At 30.7% G+C, this 25,532-nt stretch overlaps 2 protein-coding genes across 2 annotated transcripts in view; both read left to right on the forward strand.

Annotated features, from left to right (window-relative positions):
• Positions 1 to 25,532, forward strand: part of LOC136977873 (uncharacterized) — a 124,912-nt gene that overhangs the window by 36,213 nt on the left and 63,167 nt on the right. The window lies entirely within an intron of this gene.
• On the forward strand, positions 2,561 to 18,856 carry LOC136977843 (uncharacterized). Its single transcript, XM_067273430.1, has 8 exons — positions 2,561 to 2,670; positions 10,098 to 10,282; positions 12,966 to 13,091; positions 14,840 to 15,017; positions 17,561 to 17,738; positions 17,817 to 17,933; positions 17,999 to 18,046; positions 18,793 to 18,856. Exons 1-8 carry the CDS (start codon positions 2,655 to 2,657, stop codon positions 18,854 to 18,856), a joined length of 912 nt encoding a protein of 303 aa, XP_067129531.1. The 5' UTR covers positions 2,561 to 2,654.

Here is a 25,532-nt window from a genome sequence, read left to right on the forward strand (position 1 = left end):
ATGTTATGTTATGATATATATACAATAGGTTTATTAAGACATATTTAGAATAAACCAATCATTGATTTACGTGAAATATTTATTCACACGACTACATAATAAAAAACATCAACTTTTTTTGTTGTAACAAAAATATTAACTTTGTTTCTCTAGAAATCATGATGCAATCTCATTATAATTTAACTATTTTGGGTTCATTTTAATCGCACTTAATATAATTATCTGTTAAACCATAAAAATTAAGCTTCTTCAGTTAAAATTTGAAATTGAGAATTCCGGCATTTTTCCCATAGGAATTTCGCATGTCCCATGCAAATATATCTGGATCATTTTTTACAGACGCTCAGTAGCTGCTTAAACGTTTATCTACTGACAACGTAAACGTGTTATAAATCAAGCAAACACAAAAAATACGAATTTTACACAAAAAATATGGTTAATGTTACCCTAGGTCACAAAATGGCGGCGGCTGGATTTTTTCCCCATCCTGGCGACCGCTGTGGGGAAAAATTTTTTTCCTACAGTCGTGACGTCGACGCCTTGGAGAATTTTTCCCTGTTCGGTTTCTTACCTGAGTTCGACGTAGGCGAGTGTCCTGTAACCTCGAAACGGCGACCGTTGTTTGTGTAAATTTGCGACGGTAGAGGGAGCTTTTGAAAATGAGTCGGGCCTTTCAGACCCCACCAGGCACCCCGAGGGTTAACTTTGTCGCAACACTTAAAATATTAATAGACTGAACAGTTTTGGCCACTAGAATTGTGCCCACGATTTTTAATTCGCTGTAATGTAAAAAATAAACTATGTACACACATCCAGGGGAAATAAATGTTACAAGAAGCGATTATTTTCAGCCTGTCTAGCAACAATGGGAGTGTTTCCTTGTTTAGCGGCTTTAATACACTTAAATGACATAGTCCTATTTCAAATTAAACGTTACGCCATTAGATCTCTTTCACAAATATATTTTTAATACATTGTATTAGTTGCAATAAAAATAAATCCACCGAGAGATATTTCGTATAGGCAGCTACGAATGCCCTCTTTTCGTGAAAATTGAAGCTAAACAACATACCAATTTCTTTATTTAAATTTTTGAAATATAAAAAAACAATTAAACGAACAACTTATTTATTTTACTTTAACGCCATCTGGAAGACAAGAAAACCATTGAACACTGCTAGTTGGTCATTGGTTTGTGCCTGACCAAGGGGCTAGCTATCATGCGGTGTTCTGGGTTTTTTTCGTGTGCCTAACACCTGAACACAATCCAGTTTCCACATAGGAAGTCCTGCTAGTTACCCCATTGGCAGATTATCCCTGTGTTCCGTTACTTTACTCCGCAAATCCACTGACATAAGACTTAATGCTGGCATTTTAATATATTGTAAATAAAGTTACATTTCACTTTTGTATGTATGGAAACTTTTGGCACACCCTGTAGTATTTAATATATAATATTTGTTAAATACTATAAACACTAAATATGTACTTGTACCCGAAATTGAATTTTCACTTATGCTGGTTGGTTCTTTTATGAAATCGCGTACAAATTGTAAGAAGTGATCAAATTGGTATTTATATTTTTTTATATTGTAAAATTATAATGAGAAAAAATGTTGTAGATATGGCACTGAAGAGGGATTGAGAACTTACCAGCCCGAAACGCATACATAGAAGAGAAAATTGAACTCAAAATACCTTAGCACGGATCCTTGAGCTGTCAGAAAAATACCAATTTCTATGTAGAGTTATAAGTGTTAAGCATTAAATTTTACATCTGTTATTAAAGTCTATATCCTTAATTATAGGGTAGCTGTATTCTTATTAGTTTTAACTCTATAATCTTTTTATATCGGGTATAGTATTCCATATAACAAATAAATATCCAATGATTGAGTAATAAATTGTATGTGATTAAAAGATTCCATGGACTGACAAACAGTATATTAATTAAGTTTCCAGTAATACCGTAAAATTCAACAACGAAATCCATCGACTAAAGATTTGATAACGACGATTTATTTTTACTTTCCTGGCTATTACGTATAACAGAGGGAATGTATGGCCATCTTCAAAAAAGAAATCCGCAATGTTTTTACATTTTTGGACTCGGGACCTTGAAACATTGAAAGTGCCAAAAATTCAAGAGTGTTTCCCGTAAAAGTTTTCCTGAAGGCATTCCGTTTGTCGCTTCAGTCATATTTCAGTAATGGCCGAAGCGGTAAAGCCATTTCTAGAAATGCTGGGCGAATCCTAGAAACTTTTCGTTGGTGTCCTGTTACAAATATGTTGGCCCGACTCTCACTATTCATCCGCTTTAAAGTGGGCCTGGCCGAAGTCGTAACGGGCTGGGTAAAAAGGCCTCATCGTAGTGCCCACGAAGAGAAAGCTTATAGATATCAGATTTTTTTTATTTTTGATATAATCTTACATTATAATTTTTGAAAATTATGTTGGAAATAATTGATAAATTAAATATTATTGTTAATTTTTATTTTATAAATTATCGTCTGCTAATGTTTTATTTTCCTTTCGGGTTCGCCTAATACTACCACCAGAGGGATACTTGTAGGTTGATGGATGTTGTTTGATTAGAGGTGTTGGTTGGATTCTGATGGGTTTTTTAACCTGTAATTTAAAATATCGAAGCAAAAATGCCAAATTTGACAGGTAATTCTTCCTTATTCAATATTTTAAACATATTTAATAAAAGAATTTCATTAATAGACTGAAATTAGTCATAAATCGGAGTAATACGTAATTAGCCTGCAAACGATAATATCGTCTGCTAATCGGCCGCCATCTTGGATAATTTTCTTAATCGCAAAAAATGTTCATTTAAATAAGAAATAATTAAGGAAATTTAATAATTGCGTTTATTTTAGATCTATAAAACATTAAATGTTGTTTAATTTAATTGTTTTAATCAATTAACGAATGAATGTATTGTCATTGAAGACGCTTTTGTGTTTCAGATATTGCATGCTTTTTACGTCATTTTGACGTCATTCCTTTCTTTATTATAACGGAGAAGTATAAAATTACGTCAAATTGACGTAATAGTATACAATATTTTGACAATGGATGTTTTAATTCGAAAATGACACAATTATATTTAATATTTTTATTTATTTATACATAAATAGGTAAAATGCAGTTCTAAATGAGGGGTTTGCCCATATTTTTAGACTTTCAGACCAAAAAAGTCGTGGGAACCATATCTCAAATTGTGACTCTTGGTTTGACAAGTCACCTGTGACTGGTCGTCTTGTTAAATTCGACGGGCGTAACGGATTTGCGGTGCGAGACTGATCGTGTCTCGGAAGTAGCTGGTGCATTGGAATTTCTTGTGTTTTGTGAGCTTTTAACTGTCTCTAGTAAAGAGGAAAATGCTTGATTTTTTTTCATTGTTTTGAGAATTGGTTTTAGATGTTTCACTTTTAAATTTTAGCCCATTTTGAAAAGGGTCATATATTGTGTATCACTTCATTTGAGCTTTTTACTCCTACAGGCATGGTCTACAGCTCTAATAAGGTCCCATTTGCGTTATTCAGAGTTGCATTTGTGCCCATAAATATTTTTGAACAATTTAAATAAATCATTTCTATATATTTAGTTTATATTAGTTTCATGAGGTATTTTAATGCTCACAATTTTAACTATTTTTCAAAAATTATGCAAATTAGTACATTTAAATACATTGCAGATAAATGGATAAAATATTAAATCAATCTGTGAAGTTTTCTGTGCATAACTTGACATATTGTCTTGGAAAATCCACATTTTATGGAATGGGTACAAAGGTTTTATATTTGCTACATAGACATTACCTACCTGTTCTTTCAGAAATTTTAATTTTTTCTCATGTTCCTCGTGCCTTTGTACTTGAGATCATATTATGGGTTTTCTGTATGGAAACTCAGGTCCCAAGATATGATCTCAAGCAGCATCATCCTGTGATATGCAATGCAGTTATGCATTGCATAACAAACATAAAATTGTAAAATAATGTCTTTTATTACACATGATTAAAATTAGTTTTTTTAATCAAACCACGGGTGTACTATAGATTACTCCCTATGGAATTTCAGGACTTTGATTATATATTTGAACTCAGGGGACCGAAATGAGTTCAACGGTACCCTATTTTTGGACCGGAGACGAAAAATAAAAAAGTTATCATACTTTTTTCCGGCGATCGCGTGATGATAGGGAGTCGCGTCGCTCTCCGCTAAGTGGCCTCGCTATCGCAATCGGGAGTCGCATGCTTGCCGTTAAAATTGCTTTTAGTAGACGTTTCCTCCTCTTTTTACTTTGTTCAAGAACTACCGTGAATCGATCACTAGTTTAGCACATGGCGGCGTGTGGTGGCTCCCATACGAGAGGTCAGTCGGGAGCACGAACAGTGGGAACGGCCGCCATGTTAACGATCGCGCGATGATCGGAAGTCGCGTCGCTCTCTCCGCTCTCGTATCGCGTGTTTACCCTCCGGAAGATGACCATAGTTTGACGTCATGGTTTGCAGACTTTACCGCAAGATGGCAATACTAGCAACTACGGTGCTGTTTGCATGAGAGCATTAAAAAAGTATGGTAAGTGAAAAAGTATGATAACTTTTTTATTTTTCGTCTCCGGTCCAAAAATAGGGTACCGTTGAACTCGTTTCGGTCCCCTGAGTTCAAATATATAATCAAAGTCCTGAAATTCCATAGGGAGTAATCTATAGTACACCCCAAACCACTTTTATAAAATCTTCTTTTGTTATTTCACAAAGTGGTTTGTCTTGATGCTGTGACAGCACTGTTAATTTAATCAGTGTATTGCAATTTTCCACTTAGCAAACAGACCTGCTTGTTCAACACCTCCGTTCTGCATCTCATTTCATGAAATGTTGAGACAGTGTGATCAAATGGTGAGAATTAGTTACTGGGTAAGAGCAGAGGTGCAAAGTATTCCATAACATATAACATTGGTTTGAAAAAAATAAACCAATTCAAGATTAAAAATTTTTATTTTATCAAATTTAACACCTAAACACTCCTTCCAGCAGAAATGAACAATAGACTTTAATGCTCCAACGTTTTCGTTGTTGTTTAGAGGCCTTCTTCAGGAACGTACAATCAAAAAACCGTCGAATATCACGTTCCAATTTTTTAAATATTTTGGAATGCGGTATTCGACAGTTTCAAACGATAGAACAGTTTTTTGGTTGTATGTTCCTGAAAAAGGCCTCTAAATGATGCCGAAAACCTTAGAGCATTAACACTTTAACTGCCATACGACACGCCAGCGGTCGTACTAGTTAGGGCCGTACAGAGCCATCCGACCGCCCGTCGTCGCTATAACCAATGTAGTTTCACTCAAGGTTAAATTATCCTGGCTTCGTAAGACGTTTTACATCCTAGTGGTGGCCTCTCGCGGATGTCTATGAAGTTTGTTTCCGACTGCCGGCCGTCGTATGGCCTCAGAAGTGGTCCGACGGCCGGCTGTCGTAGTTTTTTTAATAAAAAGCTATTTTATATCTAATAGTGAATAGTTAAAAAAAGGAAAAAATATCGAAAACTAGTTTAATTATTCTCTTTTGTTACATATAAAGTAATTAATATTAAATATTTCATGGTCTTATAGTCTCCGGTTTCAGGCCATACGATGGCCAGTCATCTGTTGTACCCTGATATATTTTTTTTATCTTCACTCTACCGACTGTTATATAATGACCCTTTTATTTATATCATAATAAAATATTAAATATCAAATTTTCTCATTGTGGCCTGAAAAAATGGAAAATATCATATTACAGTTAGCCTGATAAAACGCAAAATATCATATTACAGGTGGCAGTTAACGTGTTAAAGTCTATTGTTCATTTCTGCTGGAAGGAGTGTTTAGGTGTTAAATTTGTTAGTATTGTTCCAGTTTATTTGTGATATTTGTTTTGTCTGATTTTTATTTTATGTGTTATATAGTAGTATATCAATCAATCTCAAAAGTATTCACAGCATTACAGAAAATGTTGTAAAATGATGTAAAATGTTCCCGTTTATACAGTCTAAAAATAGTGCACAGATTTTTTTATAATCATTTTACATTTTCTATAATGCCGTGAATACTTTTGAGATTGATTGATATACTACTATATGAAACTATCGTTACAAATAAAATCCTTATCGATATTACTATTAATATTATTATTAACAAACTAGTGCGTTGTAAATGATGTAGACACTGTTTTCTTTTACAATTCACTTTTATCGGGCATTATGAATAATGACCAAAAAGGGCGGGCAGTGTAATAATTGCTTTCTACACTTAAACTTAAGAAACTCAACATAAAACATGCCAGAGATTACTGTAAATCTAAGTGTTGGCCTATTTATAGACCATTATCAGGATCAGGTGCATGAGATAATCATATGTTCCAAAATAATCTTAAAATTAAATATAACATAGGACAAAACACTAACATTAATATAAAATTAATAACCATATTTGAGACTACAGCATATATGTGCATCTTTAGAAGGTGGATACTTTTTGATGGCATTTATTTTAGTTAAATTAAAAGTATGTATTTTATGAATGCACTGTATACCTATGTATAGTTTATGTAAAGTATAGACAGCCAAGAACTGCCAGTGATCTCAAGCATAGGGATTTTATACTTGATAATCAACATGTTTGAATAGAATGAAGAAATAATGGTTTAATTTATTTCTTGTGAAGCTATATATGTATACAACTGGTAGAATCATTTATTTAACAATTTTTAATTACTTAATCCAAGACATAGATTCTTTATTACAATATTTGTTTCATTAAATAAATTTACTAAAATTTCATAAATACTATTTTGTGTTATTAATTATAAGCTTTATTTGGGGCTCTCCATTAATTACATGTACAGTTAAAGGAGGGAAAGGGTTGCAAAAAAGTACATTATATACAAGAGATTGAGACATTGTCAACAAGGACATTTTTTAGTGGTATTATTGGCATACAAATTTGTTTTTATAAGCTTAGTTTATTCACATAATTACACAAATATTTTCTGATACTTATTAACTTTTTAAAGTCATTTCTTTTAGCATAGGAGAGTCCATGATTTATTGTATACTAGCATTCCTCGTCGCAGCCTCGCCTGCTCTTATATATACATAGAGAACTTTGAAAATTTGAAGTATTACCCCGCATTCTCAAGTCTACGGTTACACAACACACCTGACACGTGTTAAAATTTGGTAACAATTGGTTCAATAGTTTTCATGGTCAAAAAATACGTTGTCTCTTTATATAGTAGTATATCAATCAATCTCAAAAGTATTCACAGCATTACAGAAAATGTTGTAAAATGATGTAAAATGTTCCCGTTTATACAGTCTAAAAATAGTGCACAGATTTTTTTATAATCATTTTACATTTTCTATAATGCCGTGAATACTTTTGAGATTGATTGATATACTACTACATGAAACTATCGTTACAAATAAAATCCTTATCGATATTACTATTACTATTAATATTATTATTAACAAACTAGTGCGTTGTAAATGATGTAGACACTGTTTTCTTTTACAATTCACTTTTATCGGGCATTATGAATAATGACCAAAAAGGGCGGGCAGTGTAATAAATATTGATTAATTTATCAAATTGATCGGTCATTATGAATACTGCTATCACCTAGTTGGGCAAAGTGGTGATAATAAGTTGAGAAATGATCATCCGACATACTCTAGCTAATCGGCACTCAGTTGCATATGCGTATTGTGTTTAGTACCAAATTTAACATTTGATTGAAAAACCTCCACTTATCTCGTTTAGAAATATTTATTTTTTGTGAATTATCTCAAAGTATTTTAAAAAGAACATGCAATCTTTTAAAACTAAGTACTATTAACTATATTAATTAAATGGCAAAATTTTACCCATGTGCACCATCTTGGCAGTGGTTGCGACTGTTTGTGTTCTTGACGGATTTCTCCTGGAGGGGAGCCGCCGGCAGGCCGCCGATTGTTTAATGTTGCTAGTTATTGATACGTGTGTTCAAGAACTACCGTGAATAAATAACTAGTGACGTTAAACAATCGCCAGCCTGCCGGCGGCTTCCCTCCGGAAGGAATCTGTCGAGAGCACAAACAATTGCAACTGCCACCAAATTCGGTACTAAATGCAATACGCACGTGCAACTGAGTGCCCATTGGCTAGCGTATGTCGTATGATCACTCCTCAACTTCTTATGATCACTTTGCCCAACTAGGTGATAGCAGTATTCATAATGACCAGTCAATTTGATAAATTATTGAAATTTATTACAATGCCTGATTTTGTTGGTCATTATTCGTAATGCCTGGGCATTATTCTTAATTCCCGTATTAATCGCTTTGTCCATAACATATATATAATTGAAGGGGGGGAGTTTGCTAAAAGTTTATCATTGCAGACAATAGAGAAAAGGGATAAAAAGTGGCTCAGAAATTGTACATGTACTGTACTGGTAATTAATGGAGAGCTCTTTGTATTTAATTGTTTTAAATGGATAATTATTTTTGTTACTGGTACTTATTTATATAAATTATACTAGTTATTATACTATTTGCATCTGACAATGGATTCAAACAGTAAAGATATTTTGTCTGTAGAATAAAGATAATTCATTAAGGGGTCTTCCGAAATGAATATTACCTATTATATTATTGTATCTGTGTTAATTACTATTGAAGAAGTAGAGAGTAACTGTCTGAATTTCATTTCCCACGTGCATTTATATGTCTGGATGTCTACTACTACTGGAAATGCCACAAGAGAAAATGGCAACTTTGCAAACTGCAGAATGCAAAATGCTGCTCATCATTGTGCAACACAAGTAATCTGCTGGAGCCAAAGAATTGTGGATGACATGGGAGGTGTGACAACTGATATCTGTAGCACAAGAAGAATTAGGACATACCAGTTGGATGTATGTCATGCGACAATGAGGAACAGGCATTGAGAAACTTTAATGGGCAAATGTGAAACTGGCAGTTTTCCAATGTTTTAAATGTACATTACAATGTTCTAGGATAGTAATTGAGTAATTGATACAATAATTTAAAATGCCATCATTCATTTTGGCAGGGCCTGTCTATTTCTTTTGAATATTATTAAATAATACAAGTTTTATTAATTTGGAAGTCATAGTATAATATAAGTATTTTTTATTGTCAAGAACTTCATCTTACAGTTTTGATATCAGCTGTATATAACTGTTAAATAATTGTAAATAATATTAAACATTAATTTTCAAAGTCAAAATAATGTATTTAAAGAGAATGTATAGAAGATATTTGAGCAGTTTTCACAATTTTAACACTTAAACGATTCTGAATTCAGTATAGTCAATTTGATTTTTCTGAGAAGAAATCTTCTTCCTAGTAATAAAAAATTATTACTGAACAAAATACTATTCAACAAGTTAAAAATAATAGTATGTTTTAAACAAACATACATTCAAGTAAAAAATAAAGTAACATGGCCGGCGTTATTTACATATAATAAATAAAAATATAAATATGACTTTTTTACACAGGTAAACACCTTGCTTTGGTTTTTTTTTTTCGTCATCACACCATCAGCAATCCTTAAAATTCACAAAGTTATGGAGACAACCTTTCTTTTTAGGCTTCTGCCTATGCAAAAAAATGTAAAAATATAAAAACAGGTAGAACATCCTCTTGTGTTCTTTATCAAGGTGTTTACCTGTGTGAAAAAGTCGTATTTATAGTTTTATTTATTAAATGTAAATAACACCGGCCATGCTCCTCTTATTTTTTACTTAAATGTAATATTATGATAGTGGCAAAAAACACCAGAGGATGTTCTACCTGTTTTTATATTTTTACATTTTTTTGTGGAGGCAGTAGCCTAAAAAGGAAGGTCGTCTCTATAACTTTGTGAATTTTAAGGATTGCTGATGGTGTAACTGCGAAAAAGGACTAAAGCGACTAAGACTAAAGTGTTTACCTGTGTGAAAAAGTCGTATTTATATTTTTATTTATTAAATAGTATTATTTTCTAAAACATTATTAAAAAATTAAACTTTTTTACATTCTATTTTAAAGAAGGAAGTCATATTATCATTAAAAAGGAACTGGATTGGATGGAGAATGATATAAATTACTCCATTGTCAAAACAGAACCCATATGGGATTACGACGACGATGTCAAGGAAGAACTTGAGATTGTCAGAAACATTAAAAGTGAATGTGAAATATATGAAGATATCACAATTGAACAAGAAGTAAAAGTAAGTAAAATCTATCCATATATAATCCAAAACTTCTGACTACTAATGAACAGATGTGTATGCCCACATCACACATATGTTTAAAAAGACAAACAGAAAAATGATGACACATCCTAAATTAGAATTTTCAAAACATTAGATTTAATAGTTGAAATTTCCAGTTAATAACTGTTACCTCCTGACAATAAACTGTAATTTTATGTGACATTTGCTATAATATGCTATGATGGAAATTGTTTGATAAATAAAATCATTGAAATAATTCATTTAAATTCTTACTTATTGCAATCTTATCATTGCTGATATATTTATCCTGTAATTTTTGTTTCTCTTTAATTTCAAATTCTATTTTATATTCTTGAGTATTTTTCTCATTTTACTATTGCATCAATTTTTACTATAATTTGTTTTTATTCTAATTTTTTTCAAAATAAATATAATTTGAATTAGAATAAAAACAAATTATAGAAAGTATATAGTTAAATCAAATAATTAATGATTAATATATGAACAAACTGATAAATTGACGATATTAACAATGAATAGTTTCAGTTTACTACATAAGTAATCTTTGCATTTGTATTTTTCTAGCGATATGTTAATACAAGTACAGTGGTGCCTCATATAACGTACTTAATCCGTTTCAGGTGCACGTCCATTAAGTGAAAACTCCGTTATACAGAACGCATTTTTCTATAGAAATACATGTTAAAACATCTAATTCGTTCTGCAGCATAAAATAACCGTATTGTACCATAAAAAAATGAAAATGGAGCAGTCACCAATTATGCTGGGTAGTCAGATGTGAGGAGGAGGTGAAGGAACACTTTCTTCACACATTCATACAGACACACTTTTTACATATTGCAGCGGATATCTTTTTATTGTTTTTTAATCAGAGTCAGATTCAAGAGAGGCTACCGGGGCTTGCAGAGTCAACTCCTCTTGTTCCATCCTTTGTTTTTTGGCAGCTGGCTTCTTGAAAAACATGTCCAAGGTGGTCTATTTCTCTCTCTTCTTTAACACCTGTTTTCCAAAATACCTACATCAAGAAGCTATTCTGGGAAGCCAAGAAGGGAAAAACATCTAAAAATAGTAGATTGTCAATGGCAATGGCAAAAGAGTGGAAAAATCATTCGCACTTGATCGCAGAAAGTCCGTTGCTCAAGTCACATAATGGTCAAACAGAAAGACTGTTGTTCGCAGCGTACGTTATACGAGGCACCACTGTATATTGTATATAAGTAAAAACACCAAAACAGTGAGAATTATTTAAATCACTAACGTTTTTAATGTTTAGTAACTCATCTTCAGGATTATTTGACATTTTAACTACAAAAAGAACTAGCTATTTTACAGAAAAACAAAAGTGAGCTCCATGGCATAGATTTTTTTACATATATTTATATATTATATATAATTTTTATGAATTAATTGAAATAATAAAATAATGCATTGTGATAGAGGCCAAATTTGACCTAGAACAGGAAATATTGGCATTTAAAGGTCATTTCCATGTTAAGTCAATGGGAAAATTTTGCATTGTAAAAATCTGGACAAATGAGCACATGTTTATTCGACATTCAAAATGTAAGTTAAGGAAGTTTTAGAACAATAACAAGGATTCACTGCTTATGCAGAATGACAAGTTGCTTTAATTTAGCACTCCTTTAATTTTGTTTAAGCAATGATCTATCATGAGTTTGCAAACTGTCACTGTGCTTCAGTTGGGAAAAAGTTCTAGTTAGTTAATTATTTATTGAAATATATTTTTTTTCCTATGATTTCTTTTCCCTTAATTATAGTTTGATATATCTGAGAATAATGCTATCAGTAAAATTACATATTATTATATGTGATCAAAAGATCTATTTCTATTGTTCATATAAAATTTGTGTAGAGCAGTAGAAACAGATTATAGTAAAAATAGTTTTGAATAAAATTTTCTATATTGAACAGTAACACTTAAAATTAAATACTTGATGCAGCTGGAGCCAGAGTCATAATAAGGATCCCTTCTTCAAAGTCCTGTCAGTCAGACCAGTTGATTAACAATTTTATGAAAAAGATGCATTAAAATGATTCACATCCTAAGGACTTTCTCTTGAATATTCCACTGACTTATAACCATAATAAGATATAAGGAAATTATAAATTACATGATTCAAATCATATAAGTAGATCACCAAACGATCATTGCTTTCTTGATCACTATAATATGTTCATATGATTAATCAAATTCAAATATTAATCATAAACTTTTGATATTTAACATTAAGAACTATGATAAATCTATTTACTTTTACTGTAATTTTTTATTTCACACCTTAAATTTTTAATAAGTTAATAACTTGAACATAAGTAATTTAGTAATAAACACTGTTATCAAATTTAAATTATTTAAAAAAAGTAAAGACTAAATACAAAAAAAAACTTTGTCTTCATATATTATTTACAACCACAGGAACACAATTAACATGAGCGAGTTGACTTTTCTTTTGAGGCTTTTCTCTGCTTACAAATATGTAAATTGATTAAAACTATCTTTATCCTTTAAAAACCTTTAAAAGAGCTTCAAAAGAAAAGTCAGCTCTGCTCTGCATTTTCAATTCAGTGATTCTTTCTTTGTTTACAGTTTACAGATGTTATATTCATAAATTCAATAGAGTATTTTATATTACAGGCTCATGATATCAAAACAGAACCTGAGTCATATATAAAATTTGAAGGAAATTATGAACCTGATAAAATAAATGAGAATGAAATTTCAAATACTGCTTCAGATTCATTATATCCAAGTATAAATAATGTAAGAAATTAAATTATTTGATTAACAAATTAAGAATAATTGCTTAAACAACATTAATGTATTAATTAGAAATTAATGAATTAGCAATTCTTAGTTTTTGCATTATTATAGTATTTATTTTACTAGACCTGTGGTTCTCAATCCGTCGTCCGCGGAACACGGGTGATTTGTGAAGCCACTTCAAGTGTTCCGCAAAAAAAAATCAAATATACAATTAAAAATTGTTGCAAAAGAAAAATCAATACAATGTAAAATAATTTTTGTACAGTAATATAATCAGCAAACACCAATGATGTCATATACTAGACCAAGTACGCTCTTGATTTCCAAAAGGTTTGCCACTCCTACTTTAAAGCTGATGTATTGTAAGTGTTCTGCAAAAAAAAATGTCAAAGTATAGTGTTCCCTGACTTCAAAAAGATTGAGAACCATGGTACTAGACTATGCACACATTGCCTTTCACATTACATAATTGTTTTATCGTCCATTTTGTGTATTAAATTTTAGAGCTAATTAATACAGGTGTTAATTTGCTTCAAAATTTAAACTCTTATGAATAATTATAGATTTATACAATAATACCAAATGTAAATATTTTTCCGTGATTTGAAAGTGATGAATGTAAGGTTAGATTTAGATGAACTCTGGATTGATATGATAGTGATGTTTAAAATATTCTTTTGACTATTATATAAAATCCTTGTGATATACTATCTACATTATAATGCAATTAAATGAAAATTATATCTGATAATCAAATCTGAATTCAATTATGATAGTAAAGATATCATTAACCATTAAATCAATCATTTAATCAATAAATATTTGATATTTACTATATTATGGAATTTTATATGCAGTATTTTCTTGTTACATTGTATTGAAAACAGATTGCAATGTCAGTACAAAAAATTTGCTGACTGAATCAGTCTTTTCAGTTTTTAAATCTGAAACTCTGTTTCCTTCACTAAATCTTGATACATATTACTAATGGAGAAACTCTGTACTAAAATAAAGAATATACCATAAGACATTTCAACACCACCATTATAATTCATAAGGTTACTTCCTACACTTAAACTTACAACTATACTTAAATGTAAGTTTATATCAAAGTTACAGTTTTAATTGGTACAATTTCACTGACTCCACCTCCATATTCCTGGTTAAATGATGTAAAACTATATTCATAACATGTTCTGCTTTTATTTTATTAAAAATTTAATAACTCTTTTAAAGTATTTTTATAATTAAAACTGTAATCTAAAATATAGTTAGTTATAATTCAATTGTTAATAGTTAATTGAATATTTATTTGATTTGAAACAGTTAACTTGTCTTGTACTGATGCCTTTAGCCAAAATTAAAGTTTAATACACAATATGCTAACATTAAGAGTAGATGTATTCTTAAGATGCTCTTTTTATAGACACAAGAACGTCATTAAAATAGGAATTATTTGAGCTGTTGTTAAAGATTAAATCATTATTACTTTTACATAATCTGTAGACTTAATTGATAATCAGAAAATCTTTAATTTAAAATTTATAAAATACAGAAAATAATTGTTGTAGTTAATCTATAGTTTATTATATTAAAGTAGCATACAGAAAATATAAGAATACTTTCACAAAAATAAATTTAGCATTTTTAATTTTTACTGTTTAAATATATATGTATGTGTATAATTTAGGTAAATTTTACTAATGTTATGAGTTTTAACTAGTCATGTTTTTTAACATTTACAGGATATTAAAGAAATTAATACAAATGATACAGAATACTTTCATGAGAAATCTAAACTTTTGTTCCCTCCAAAGGAAACCAATGCAACATCTCTTCTTTATAAAGGAAATGATACTTCCATGCCTAACATAAATCATTTCAAACAGCAGTCTATTGAATATAAAACTGAAGTAAACAAAGGTATGTGAATTATTATATTTTAAAAATTAAAACAAATTTTTTTTAAATATCAATGGAATATTATCCAAGCCATTTTTGATATTTAGAATTGCATTTATTTTGTTTTGTAATGAACACAAAACAATTCAATCAATAGAAATTTAATTATTCAGAGATGTCTTCTCTATCTACATTATTAAAATAAAAACCTTCAAAGTTTAGTGACCAAATAACTAGAAAATTATCATTAGGGATTTAATATTTAGATTACAACTTCTCAAACTGGATCACAAACAGGGTTGAATAATTGAATGTAAAAGGATCATGTAAAGTTTGATAACAGTATAATTTTGTATTTCATGTTTATGCAAAGCTGCATTTTTGGCATCAATGATTATAAAATCAAAACGTCCTGAAAAACATTGAAGATGCCCTGCATCCCAGTATCAAATATTTTGCCAAGATTTAATACTTTATGTAAAAATAATCAAGCACATTGTCTCATTAGTATACAACTTTGCTTTTGTATTGAATAAATAGCAATAAATGGCAGAATAATTTGTATAAGGCGTGACTCCACTAGCGTAAAAACGCATGTAAAAACCGCGCCGTAAAAGCTTTTAATCACGTGACCATGATATTTTATGCCTGAGCAGGTTGTAAAACCAATGTAAAAGTGAGTTGAGTGGTGTTCAACTTTTGATGCGAATTTGGCTGTAAAACAGTACCTTCTACCAATCAGAAGTCAGCGGAATTACGTCATCATGACATCGTGCGAAAATTGTGGGAAACGAGCTTTTGTGTATGTTCTATCATGGCTACTTCGAAAAGACCACGAATTGATTTAGAAAAATTTATCGAAAATATTCGTAAATATCCATGTTTATATGACAGGAGGCATCCTGATTACAAGAATGTATGCCTAAAACATGCAATATGGATGGCCATAGGAAAGTCCTATGATTTAGGTGAGTACATATTAATAATATGATATTAAAGATATTATTTTTACTATATTTGTAATTATAGTAAAAAATCGTAGAATATAATCATTGTCTTTTTAAAGATGTATCACATATACAATTTTATATTGTATATACACAAGATTTTACTTACGTTAAATGGGAGAATTTTATTATAAGAATTTGGATTTAATCACGATGGACGTTTCAGATAATTCTTTTTTTCTTTATATTATTACAAATTTTAATTCCTTTAATTAATATCCAACATGCATTTTAGACTGCTCTATTTGATTATCAGTCCCTCTTCAGTTGTGAATTATTATTACCGTATATTTTAGCAGATAAGATGAGGTATAAATTTTCGTCAAAGTTTTAGCATATATCTGTCCTATAAGATGACCCCCAAACTATCAATGGCCTATGAATTTAGTTTAGTTCAGCGATTTTCATCTGGATAATAATACTGTATAGCGTACACAGAATTATGTCCTATTTGTAATTTTTCGAATGAACAAATTTTATTTTCTCCCTTGCTATTGTTGCAAACGTTCGCACTGATTCGGGATTTGGGTAATGACCTTGACTATTCAGAAAAACGTCGTATGGGCTATTCTATTTTGTGGACATACCCTACTTTCTACTAATAAATAATTACAGTTTATCCATTTTTTATAATGGTTTTAATTTATATAAATTTCAATCTAATTTTTTTGTATCTGTCCTATAAGACAACCCTGGATTTTGGGGGCCTTTTTTTTTTTTAAGATTCAACTATTGTCTTATCTGCGGAAATATACGGTATTAACAATACTTTTGTATTATCTACTTAAATAATAATATAAAGTATACACTTCTTAAAAAATTAATTATAAAATGTTGAAATATTTTTTCTACTTTATTACATTTTTCTTCTTGTGACAATTCTTTCTTTTTTATTGGTTTTATTTGAATATAATAATGTGTTATTCAAAACAAACTCTCATTCATTTTAACAATTAACATTTAATGAGAATGTACAATCCTAACTTTAATTTATTAGAAATCCATTAATACTTTTTCTAATTAACTGTCATAATCTGGACAACTAATATGATTCAAATATTTATACACATTTTTTGCAATACTGTGCCTTAAACAGTCATTTATTCTTTTTCTTTAATTTAATTAGTTCCAAATATTCATATTTTCTTTTTGTTTTTTTTCCTTTTAATTATTTTTTCTATATGAATTCCTTTTATTATTTCACAATCATTTAAATTTTAGTGTTTTACAACTGCTGAATTATGATGATTATATTCAACTATGGTTATACCCCATGTATTCATTTACAAGTTTTTAATTTTCTTTTTGTTTACCTATATACTAGTATGTCACTGGAATTATACAATTACAGTTAAATTTATATACTAAAGTATTCTGTTATAAAATTAAATTTTATTATATTTGTGTGTGTTGTCAGAAATGTATCAAGCAATAAATTAATTGAGTATGATATGGAGTATATTTATACTGTATTTTAGTGCTTAAAATGCATGTGATTGAATGAATAGTGAAAAAGTTGTACAAAAGCTTCACTTCTATAAACTTTTTACGTTACAGATGCTACCAGTGCTGAAAGCCACTGGAAAACACAACGTGATCGATACACGAGAGAGTGTAAAAAGGTGGAAGATAGCAAAGGTACTGAAAGTGGTAGAAATGATGTATATGTATCACAATGGTACGTATATAATGTTATAGATGGGTTTATGAGGCACTGTCCACAAACAAATGAAGAGTAAGTATTTTAGGTTAAAAAAGAATACATTTTATGGATGAAGCAAGAATTTTTATATGCAATTTTGTATAAATACAGAACCATCAACAATATATCACCAGTCTTAACAGCAGATCCACCAGAAGATATTGAACCTCTTTATGCTGAGTTGGTAGAGCTTTCATGTCCCAGTGACAGTGAAGCATTTCTTTCTAGGTAAGCACTCCAATAGTTATTCACTGATTGTTTTTTCACCTACTCCTGCTTTTTACCTGTTATAGGCCTGCATCAGCATTAACACAATTACTAATGGAAGCTTCAGAGAGCAGGTACTATACGTACATTCAGTCTGTACTATTCTAAGAGCCGCCGCAAACTACAGGAAGCGAGAGCTAGCGTACACTCGGTCACGTTCCCAAGCCCCGCCTTTTTTCCCATGATGCTATGGGCCATTTTTGCTAGATAAGCTACTTGGGCACGAAGCAGCCGCAAACTACACAACGTTTGCTCGCGTAACATAGTCCACATGACGTGGATTCCACAGATGTGGCTTGGCTATAGAACAAAGATTTTATTATAACCTACACTTGTAATCAGTCAGTTTTTGTTCCGAACTTTGAAACAGCGTGGGAAAAATATGCCTACTGGTTAAGCCTAACTAGGCATAAGCCTATTTATAAATAACTATTTACTATTTTAATATACAACGTTTATACCATTTTCTTTTCAATACTGAATGTATTAATCATGTAATTTACATATAATAGAATTTTATCGATGTTTCTTTTTCGACGTGTGGCATGTTTATGTAGTCATCCATTTTCCCCTGCTCGCTCTAACTAGCATAATGCTCTCGTTGTTGAATTCTGTGAACAGCGAGAGTACTCTCGTATCGCTGCTCTAGCAAAGGAAAAATCACGTGAGCAAGAAGAGAGGGGCGGAGCTTTTGACATCATTGGTTGTGCTAGGGCACGTTTGCTAGCATTCTGCTCTCGCAAAGTGCTAGTTTGCGGCGGCTCTAAAGCTTTTTGTTTGTATGTTGATACATTTGTGATATATACTTTGTACTTTACAGCACTTCTTCACATCATTTAAAATGGGCTAAAAATCTTTTGATTCACAAATGGGAGAATTGTTAGCAATATTCAAAATGTCTGCTGAAGCCATGCAGTAAGCCAATGCTGCAATACAAAAAACAAATCTCACACAAAACCATTTTGCAAATTTGTTGAAAGTATGCTGGCAAAAATGAGCAGCAAAAATCAACGAACAGCAATGAAAAGAATTCGAGAGATTGTTTTCGAGATTGATGCTGTGAACAATGAAGAGAATCAGTGAATTAATAAATTCAATAGATCAATGTAATTTAATAAATTTTGTTTCATTAATAAATTTTTTTTTGAAAACCTGTATTTGTTACAATGTCTTTAAAACACAAGAGTAATAAAAATAATTCTTTATTGAACCTTAGTAATGAAAAAATGGTCTATTGTCTATGGCAAGACCCAGTGGTACGTAGATAGTCTGCTAATTTATTCTTCAATTCTCTTGCTTCAGTAGAGTACATGTTGCTTGCTACCTGTGTGCAACTTCTCATTTGAACAGCTGTTGCTCTCCACCTCCCTGGGATAAGGTTGCCATGTTCATCTTCTGAATCACAATCTCCAGCATTAATGTAACAAGCTGACTCTTATAAGAAAATTGTGTAAGATGCAAGCTGCCAATATCATCTTTGTCATGTTATCTTCACTGTATGTTAATGGTCGTTTGAAGATTTGAAAACGAGAACTTAAAATGCCAAAAGCATTTTTCACTACTTGACGAGCACGACTATAGTTATAGACTCGTTGTGATTGGCTAATAGCTGAGCATCTGGGATATGGTCGCATCAAATTTTTTTTTAGTGGGAAAGCTTCATTACCAATGAAATAAAAAGGAAACATAATTTTAGAATTTGGCAAGTAATCGTCATTAGGCAAGTTTAATCTGCAGGTTTCCATCATTTGGCCAAATTGAACTTTTATAAATATTCCTCCATCACTCTCACTTCCATACTGTCCATAGTCTATATACAAAAATTTATAATTGGCATCTGCCACTGCTAGCAACACATTACTAAATGTTCCTTTGTAATTAAAGTTTAAACGTCTGCTATTTTTTAGACAAACCATCAACACATGTTTTCCATCAATGCTACCGCAGCAGTGTGGCAATTGCCAAGCTTTTAAAAAATTTTCTGCAATATCTTTCCATTCATTTGGTGTTGATGGAAATTACATGCAATCTGATTTTAAGCGAGTCCAAAGAGCATGGCAAGTTTCTGGAACAATTTTTGCTATTGTCTGTCTTCCAACTCTAAAGGCAAATGACAAACTTCTGTACGTTTCCCCTGATGCTAAAAATCTGGAAAAATACATGATAAAATGAACTTTTTAAACCAATTAAAACAGATTAAGCTAGTCAGTCATTAGTTTCTAATCATATACAATGTACCTTAAAGTTATTCCCAAGTGTTCTCTTGCTGAAATTGCTTCTCTGAAACCTGTATTTTGCTTGCTTATATGATTTTCTACTCATAATAACACTTCAAAGACATCAGGTGTCATTCTTAAAAAACTGTCAACAAAATTCACATTAGTACTAATAAAACTTTTATGCATTATAAGATTTTGCGATAATTTTGATTTATTACTTACTCATAATAATAATCCTGGTCTTGAAAACGAAGTTCACGCATAAGTGTATTATGATAACCTAAGGAACTTCTATTTTGAAATAAAGGCCTCACCCAAAACGATGTTTGCGTGCTTTCGTTTCGTGAGTGCAGAAAGCAGCAAAAATTGTCCAGAAAAAAGTTGAAACATCACATCAGCTTGTATCTGATCCATTTAAAAATATTTTATGCACTAACAATTATGAACAATCAAGCTACGACGCTTTCGTTTTCACCAAATGATGTGTGAAGAAGTATTTACTTTTGACACTTGGGGCAGCACCGTTACCATAAAAACTTTGCCGTAAAAACCCCCACCGAAATCCAAGCGCAAATGCAAATAGGTCACGTGATTAAAAACTTTCACGGCGAGGGTTTTTACGCTAGTGGAGTTGCAGCCTAACAGAGAATTGTTATGGAATAAATTGTTTTCTGTTTATTTATCAGCAAGTGAATTTATTTGTATACCTATTTTATATACCTATATACTAAGGGTTGTAAATGGAAAAGTTTAAGAAGCCCTGATCTATATAGTCATTCTCATCTGCTTATTCTGTAGGTCACGTTTATCGTATTACTAAAAGTAATTATTGTATTTAAAAACAGGAGATACAGTTACTAATCACAGATATGAAGACATTGAAATTTCTATTCAATCTGACTATGGAAATTTAAATGTATAAACAATGTATTCAATTGGTAGAGATAGCATTGAAACAAGCACTATCTTGCAGTTTTTTTCACTTTCTCTCTACATTACAAATCCTTCTGTCAGTTGTTATAACTTTATTAATCAAATACAATTTTACTTTACTTGTTTTTTACTTCTTTTCTGCTTACTTATTGTCTTAACCTTATGTAAGGAATCAGACATTTTCTTATTTATTTGCTTTTATTGTCTTGTATGTACTTTTTTCATTTCATATAAGACCTTTTATATCAGTGAATTTGCTTATTTGATATTGGTTAATCAATGAAAACATTAAATTATTAAGAAACAACCTACACTATATTTTTATGAATGGTTATACTTACCATAACAATGAGTAATGTCAGTAAATACTGTATTAAACATAAATTGTGATTTATATGTATGTTTTAATAGTTATTTCATCTACAGGATAGTATAATATTTAAATAGTTTATAGTAAAATTAATTTTTATTGAAAGTAATACTTTTTATTATATAAAAACAGAAAATATTGTACTCTACATATTGAGTTGATTGATGCTTGATTTCTGTTTTTTTAATATATGAAATTCAAAAGTAATTGCAAAATATATGGCTATTTAAAAGAACTAATTACTGTGTTTTTTTGATTTTAACGTACCATTAAATTAATTTTTGAGATGTCAAATCAAAAAAGTTAGCTTGCATACGTAATGTGTGTCTTATATCACTGAACACACAGCTGGGAAGGTAATGTACTTCAAACGGTAATAAGTTCATTTTCAACTATAAACATGCTTGATGTGGTTTCACATTGTTCTCCATTATTAGGTATAAAAGATATCTTGTATCACACTGAAATATCTATAGACATATTCTCCAACATGGCTTCATCAACTCATCTACTGGACATTGTTTACTATGCTTGCTGTAGTTCAAAAGACTACCAAACCAATCCAAAACTGAAGTGGGAAATAGAGTGCCATAACTAGGTAGGTGCAACAAGTGCACAGGCACAGGGCCTGGCAAAGAGAATGCCTTGAAATGGAAATGATGAAAAAATCATCAAATATACTATAATAATATTTTTGTTTATAAATACACATAAACAATCCTATACATTTCTTGTAAACAATTGTTTATAAATAACTTTTGTGTTTTATTATTATTATTATTTCCCCCCCCCAAAAAAAACACAGGGTAGATGAAAACCTAGTTACAGCAATGAGGAGAGACATGTATTACATGTACACTGACAAGATAATACACACAAATTGCTGCATGAATTGAGAAGCAAACAAGGCTTTTTTGAAGTGCTTTGCCCAATTCTAATACATATCTCAAACTGGACATGAGAAAAAGTCCAAAAGTATACATTAGAATCAGAAAAACATGGTATTAAGCTTATAGTAAACCAAGTCTGAATTAAATATTAATTATGAAAAGAAAGTGTTTCATTCATTATTGTGTATAACCTAACTAATTAAATTTAATAATTAGAAATAAGTAAATTAATTTTTGAATATTTTGAAAGAAAAGATCAATTCAGGTCAGGACTTAAACCTGCAACTTCTGCTTACACTGAAAGCAGACATCAGACAGAGGTTATGAAGAATAATTAGCAATACAGCTGCACGTGCAGGTGCATTGCCAATTATTCTTCCCAACCTTAATAGCATAAACCAAGCCTGAATATTTTACCCGAATATTCTAATTTAATTACTAAAGTTAATGGAAAATGGCAATTGAATTGTCTATCTGTAGTCCAAAAAACATAGCATCTATACATTTAATTAACCAGGTTATAGCTCAGTAATGAGTCTGGCACTATCATTTGATAATTGTTAGGTTCAGGAAACCAAAATTATTCTTTGTTTTTAGTTTCCTGAACTTACCAGTTCTGAACTATTAAATTACATAGTGTAAAGTTCAATATATATTTAATTATATTACATTTGCATTTGCAGGTTGTTGGAGAAGAAAAGAAAAGAATATTAATTATGTTGTCAACAGAAGAACTAAAGGAGAAAATCATTTCAACTATATATTTTACAAAACAAGGTTTACAAAGAAATTATATTTAAAAAAATATTTATTTATTACTGTTCACGTTCGAAAAAAATACCAGTGTAAAATTTGCCTGAAAGGATTTTCTTACAAATCAGTTTATACAAATCATCTATTTGTACATATTGGCAAAAGGCCTTTTTCATGTGATATCTGCAAAGAAAACTTCTTCTTTAAATTTTATTTAAGAAAACATAAAACTGTACATACAAATGACACACAGTATTATTGTTGGATATGTAAAAAGAAATTTAAATACGAATCAGATTTAATTTGCCATCAAAAGCAACATTCTGGAGAGAGACCTTACAAATGCGAATTTTGCGAAAAGGGATTTAAACAGAAATCGACTTTAGTGGCGCACAGAGTTATACATTTTGACGAACGACCATTCAAATGCAAAGTCTGTGATAAGAGCTTTAAATTGAGGTCAAACTTATTGGGACATCAAAAAATCCATTCGGAAAATTGGCCTTATCAGTGTCAAGTCTGTGGTAAACGATTTAAAATAAAACTAAATTTATTAAATCACGAAAAATACCATTCTGAAGAAAGGCCCTTTCAATGTGAATTTTGCAAGAAAAGCTTCAAGGTAAAAAAAGATTTATCTTATCATCAGAAGTGCCATTCTGAGGAAAGACCTTATCAGTGTGAACTTTGTGGAAAAAGTTTTAAAATGAGGAAAAAATTAACCCAACATCTGAAATGTCATTCCGACGAAAGGCCTTTCCAGTGTGAAATCTGCGGAAAGAGGTTTAAATCGAAAACTATTTTAATCGGACACAAAATAGTCCATTCCGAAGAGAGACCGTTTCGGTGTGAGCTTTGCGACAAGAGTTTTAAATTAAAATCAACTTTAGTAGTTCATCAGATATCTCATTCTATGGAGAAATCTTTTCAATGTGAAATATGTGAGAAACGATTTAAGACAAAAGTAACATTAGCAAATCATCTATCATCTCATTCTGGAGAGAAACCTTTTCGGTGTGAAATATGTAGCAAGAGTTTTTACTTAAAAAGCAGTTTATCACAGCATCAGAAATATCATTCAGAAGAAAGACCTTACAAATGTGAACTTTGTGAAAAAACATATAAAGATAAAAATGCACTCATGTATCATTTAAAATGCCATTCTGAGGAAAGGCCATTCGAATGTTTGTTATGTGGGAAGAATTTTAAGTTCAAGTCATATTTAATAGTGCACAAAAGATGCCATTCAGAAGAAAGGCCATTCAGGTGCGACCTTTGTAAAAAGAGTTTTAAAACAAACTCGTGTTTATTAATTCATCAGAAATCCCATTCTGAAGAGAAACCGTTCCAATGTGAAATTTGTAAAAAGAGTTTTAAGTTAAAATCTTGTTTAGTCTGCCATCAAAAAACTCATTCAAAAGAAAGATCATTTCAATGTGAAATATGCAAAAAATACTTTCGTCAAAGAAGTCACTTGGTACGCCACAAAACGTATTATTCACTGCCAAGAACATACGAGTGTGAAGTTTGCGAAAAGACATTCACGATGAACACGTGTTTAGCAAGTAAGAAAAACGGCCATTTTAAAAAAAATCCAATTCAGTGCGAATCGTGTGTAAATAGCTTAAAGACCAAAACTGTTTTAATTAATTATGAAAACTGCCAAAATGAAGAAAATCATTTTCAATGTAAATTTTGTAAAAAAACATTTAAGAAAATCAAAATTTTTGCCAAGCATCAAAAGTATTATTGTAAAAAGAAATATTTTCAATGTGGACTTTGTAAAGAAAGTTTCAAGATGATCTCGGATTTAAAGTATCACAAAAACAATTGCGGAAAAAAATCGAATGTACAAACTTGTCGTACCGTAGAGCATCTGCAAAATGAAGTAGAAAACTCAGATAAAAAATCATCATTAATACCTCAATATTTTCAGTGTAATGTTTGTAAAACCTATTACACGAGTGAGGAAGAATTGTTCGAGCATCAGAAATTCCATCAGGTACAGAATTCTAATTCTACGATATTAATTTTACCTCAGTTCAATCCATTACCGACAATTCAGTATAATAATGGCATAATTTGGAATGTTCCGTATAATATAGCTACAACTCCTCAACCGTGTTATTATATTATACAATAACAGATTGTGTTCATTAGTTACAAACATATAAAATATTCCGTATTTTGTTTCATATAAACTGGTGCCATATATTTCGACTCCTGAATTAAGAGAGTAAACCTAGTTTACAGACTTTGTATAAAGTGTTTTGTCCATTGATAAAACTATATGATTTACAGCCAAATATTTAAATGTATGCAAAATTTGACTTAATATTCTACTTTAGTTCCAATTGAAGCTTAACACGTTGGCTGCACGAATCTCTATTTTATT

The sequence above is a fragment of the Centruroides vittatus genome, unplaced genomic scaffold (genome assembly GCF_030686945.1).
Source record: "Centruroides vittatus isolate TY-2023 unplaced genomic scaffold, ASM3068694v2 contig_112, whole genome shotgun sequence".
NCBI lineage: Eukaryota > Metazoa > Arthropoda > Arachnida > Scorpiones > Buthidae > Centruroides > Centruroides vittatus.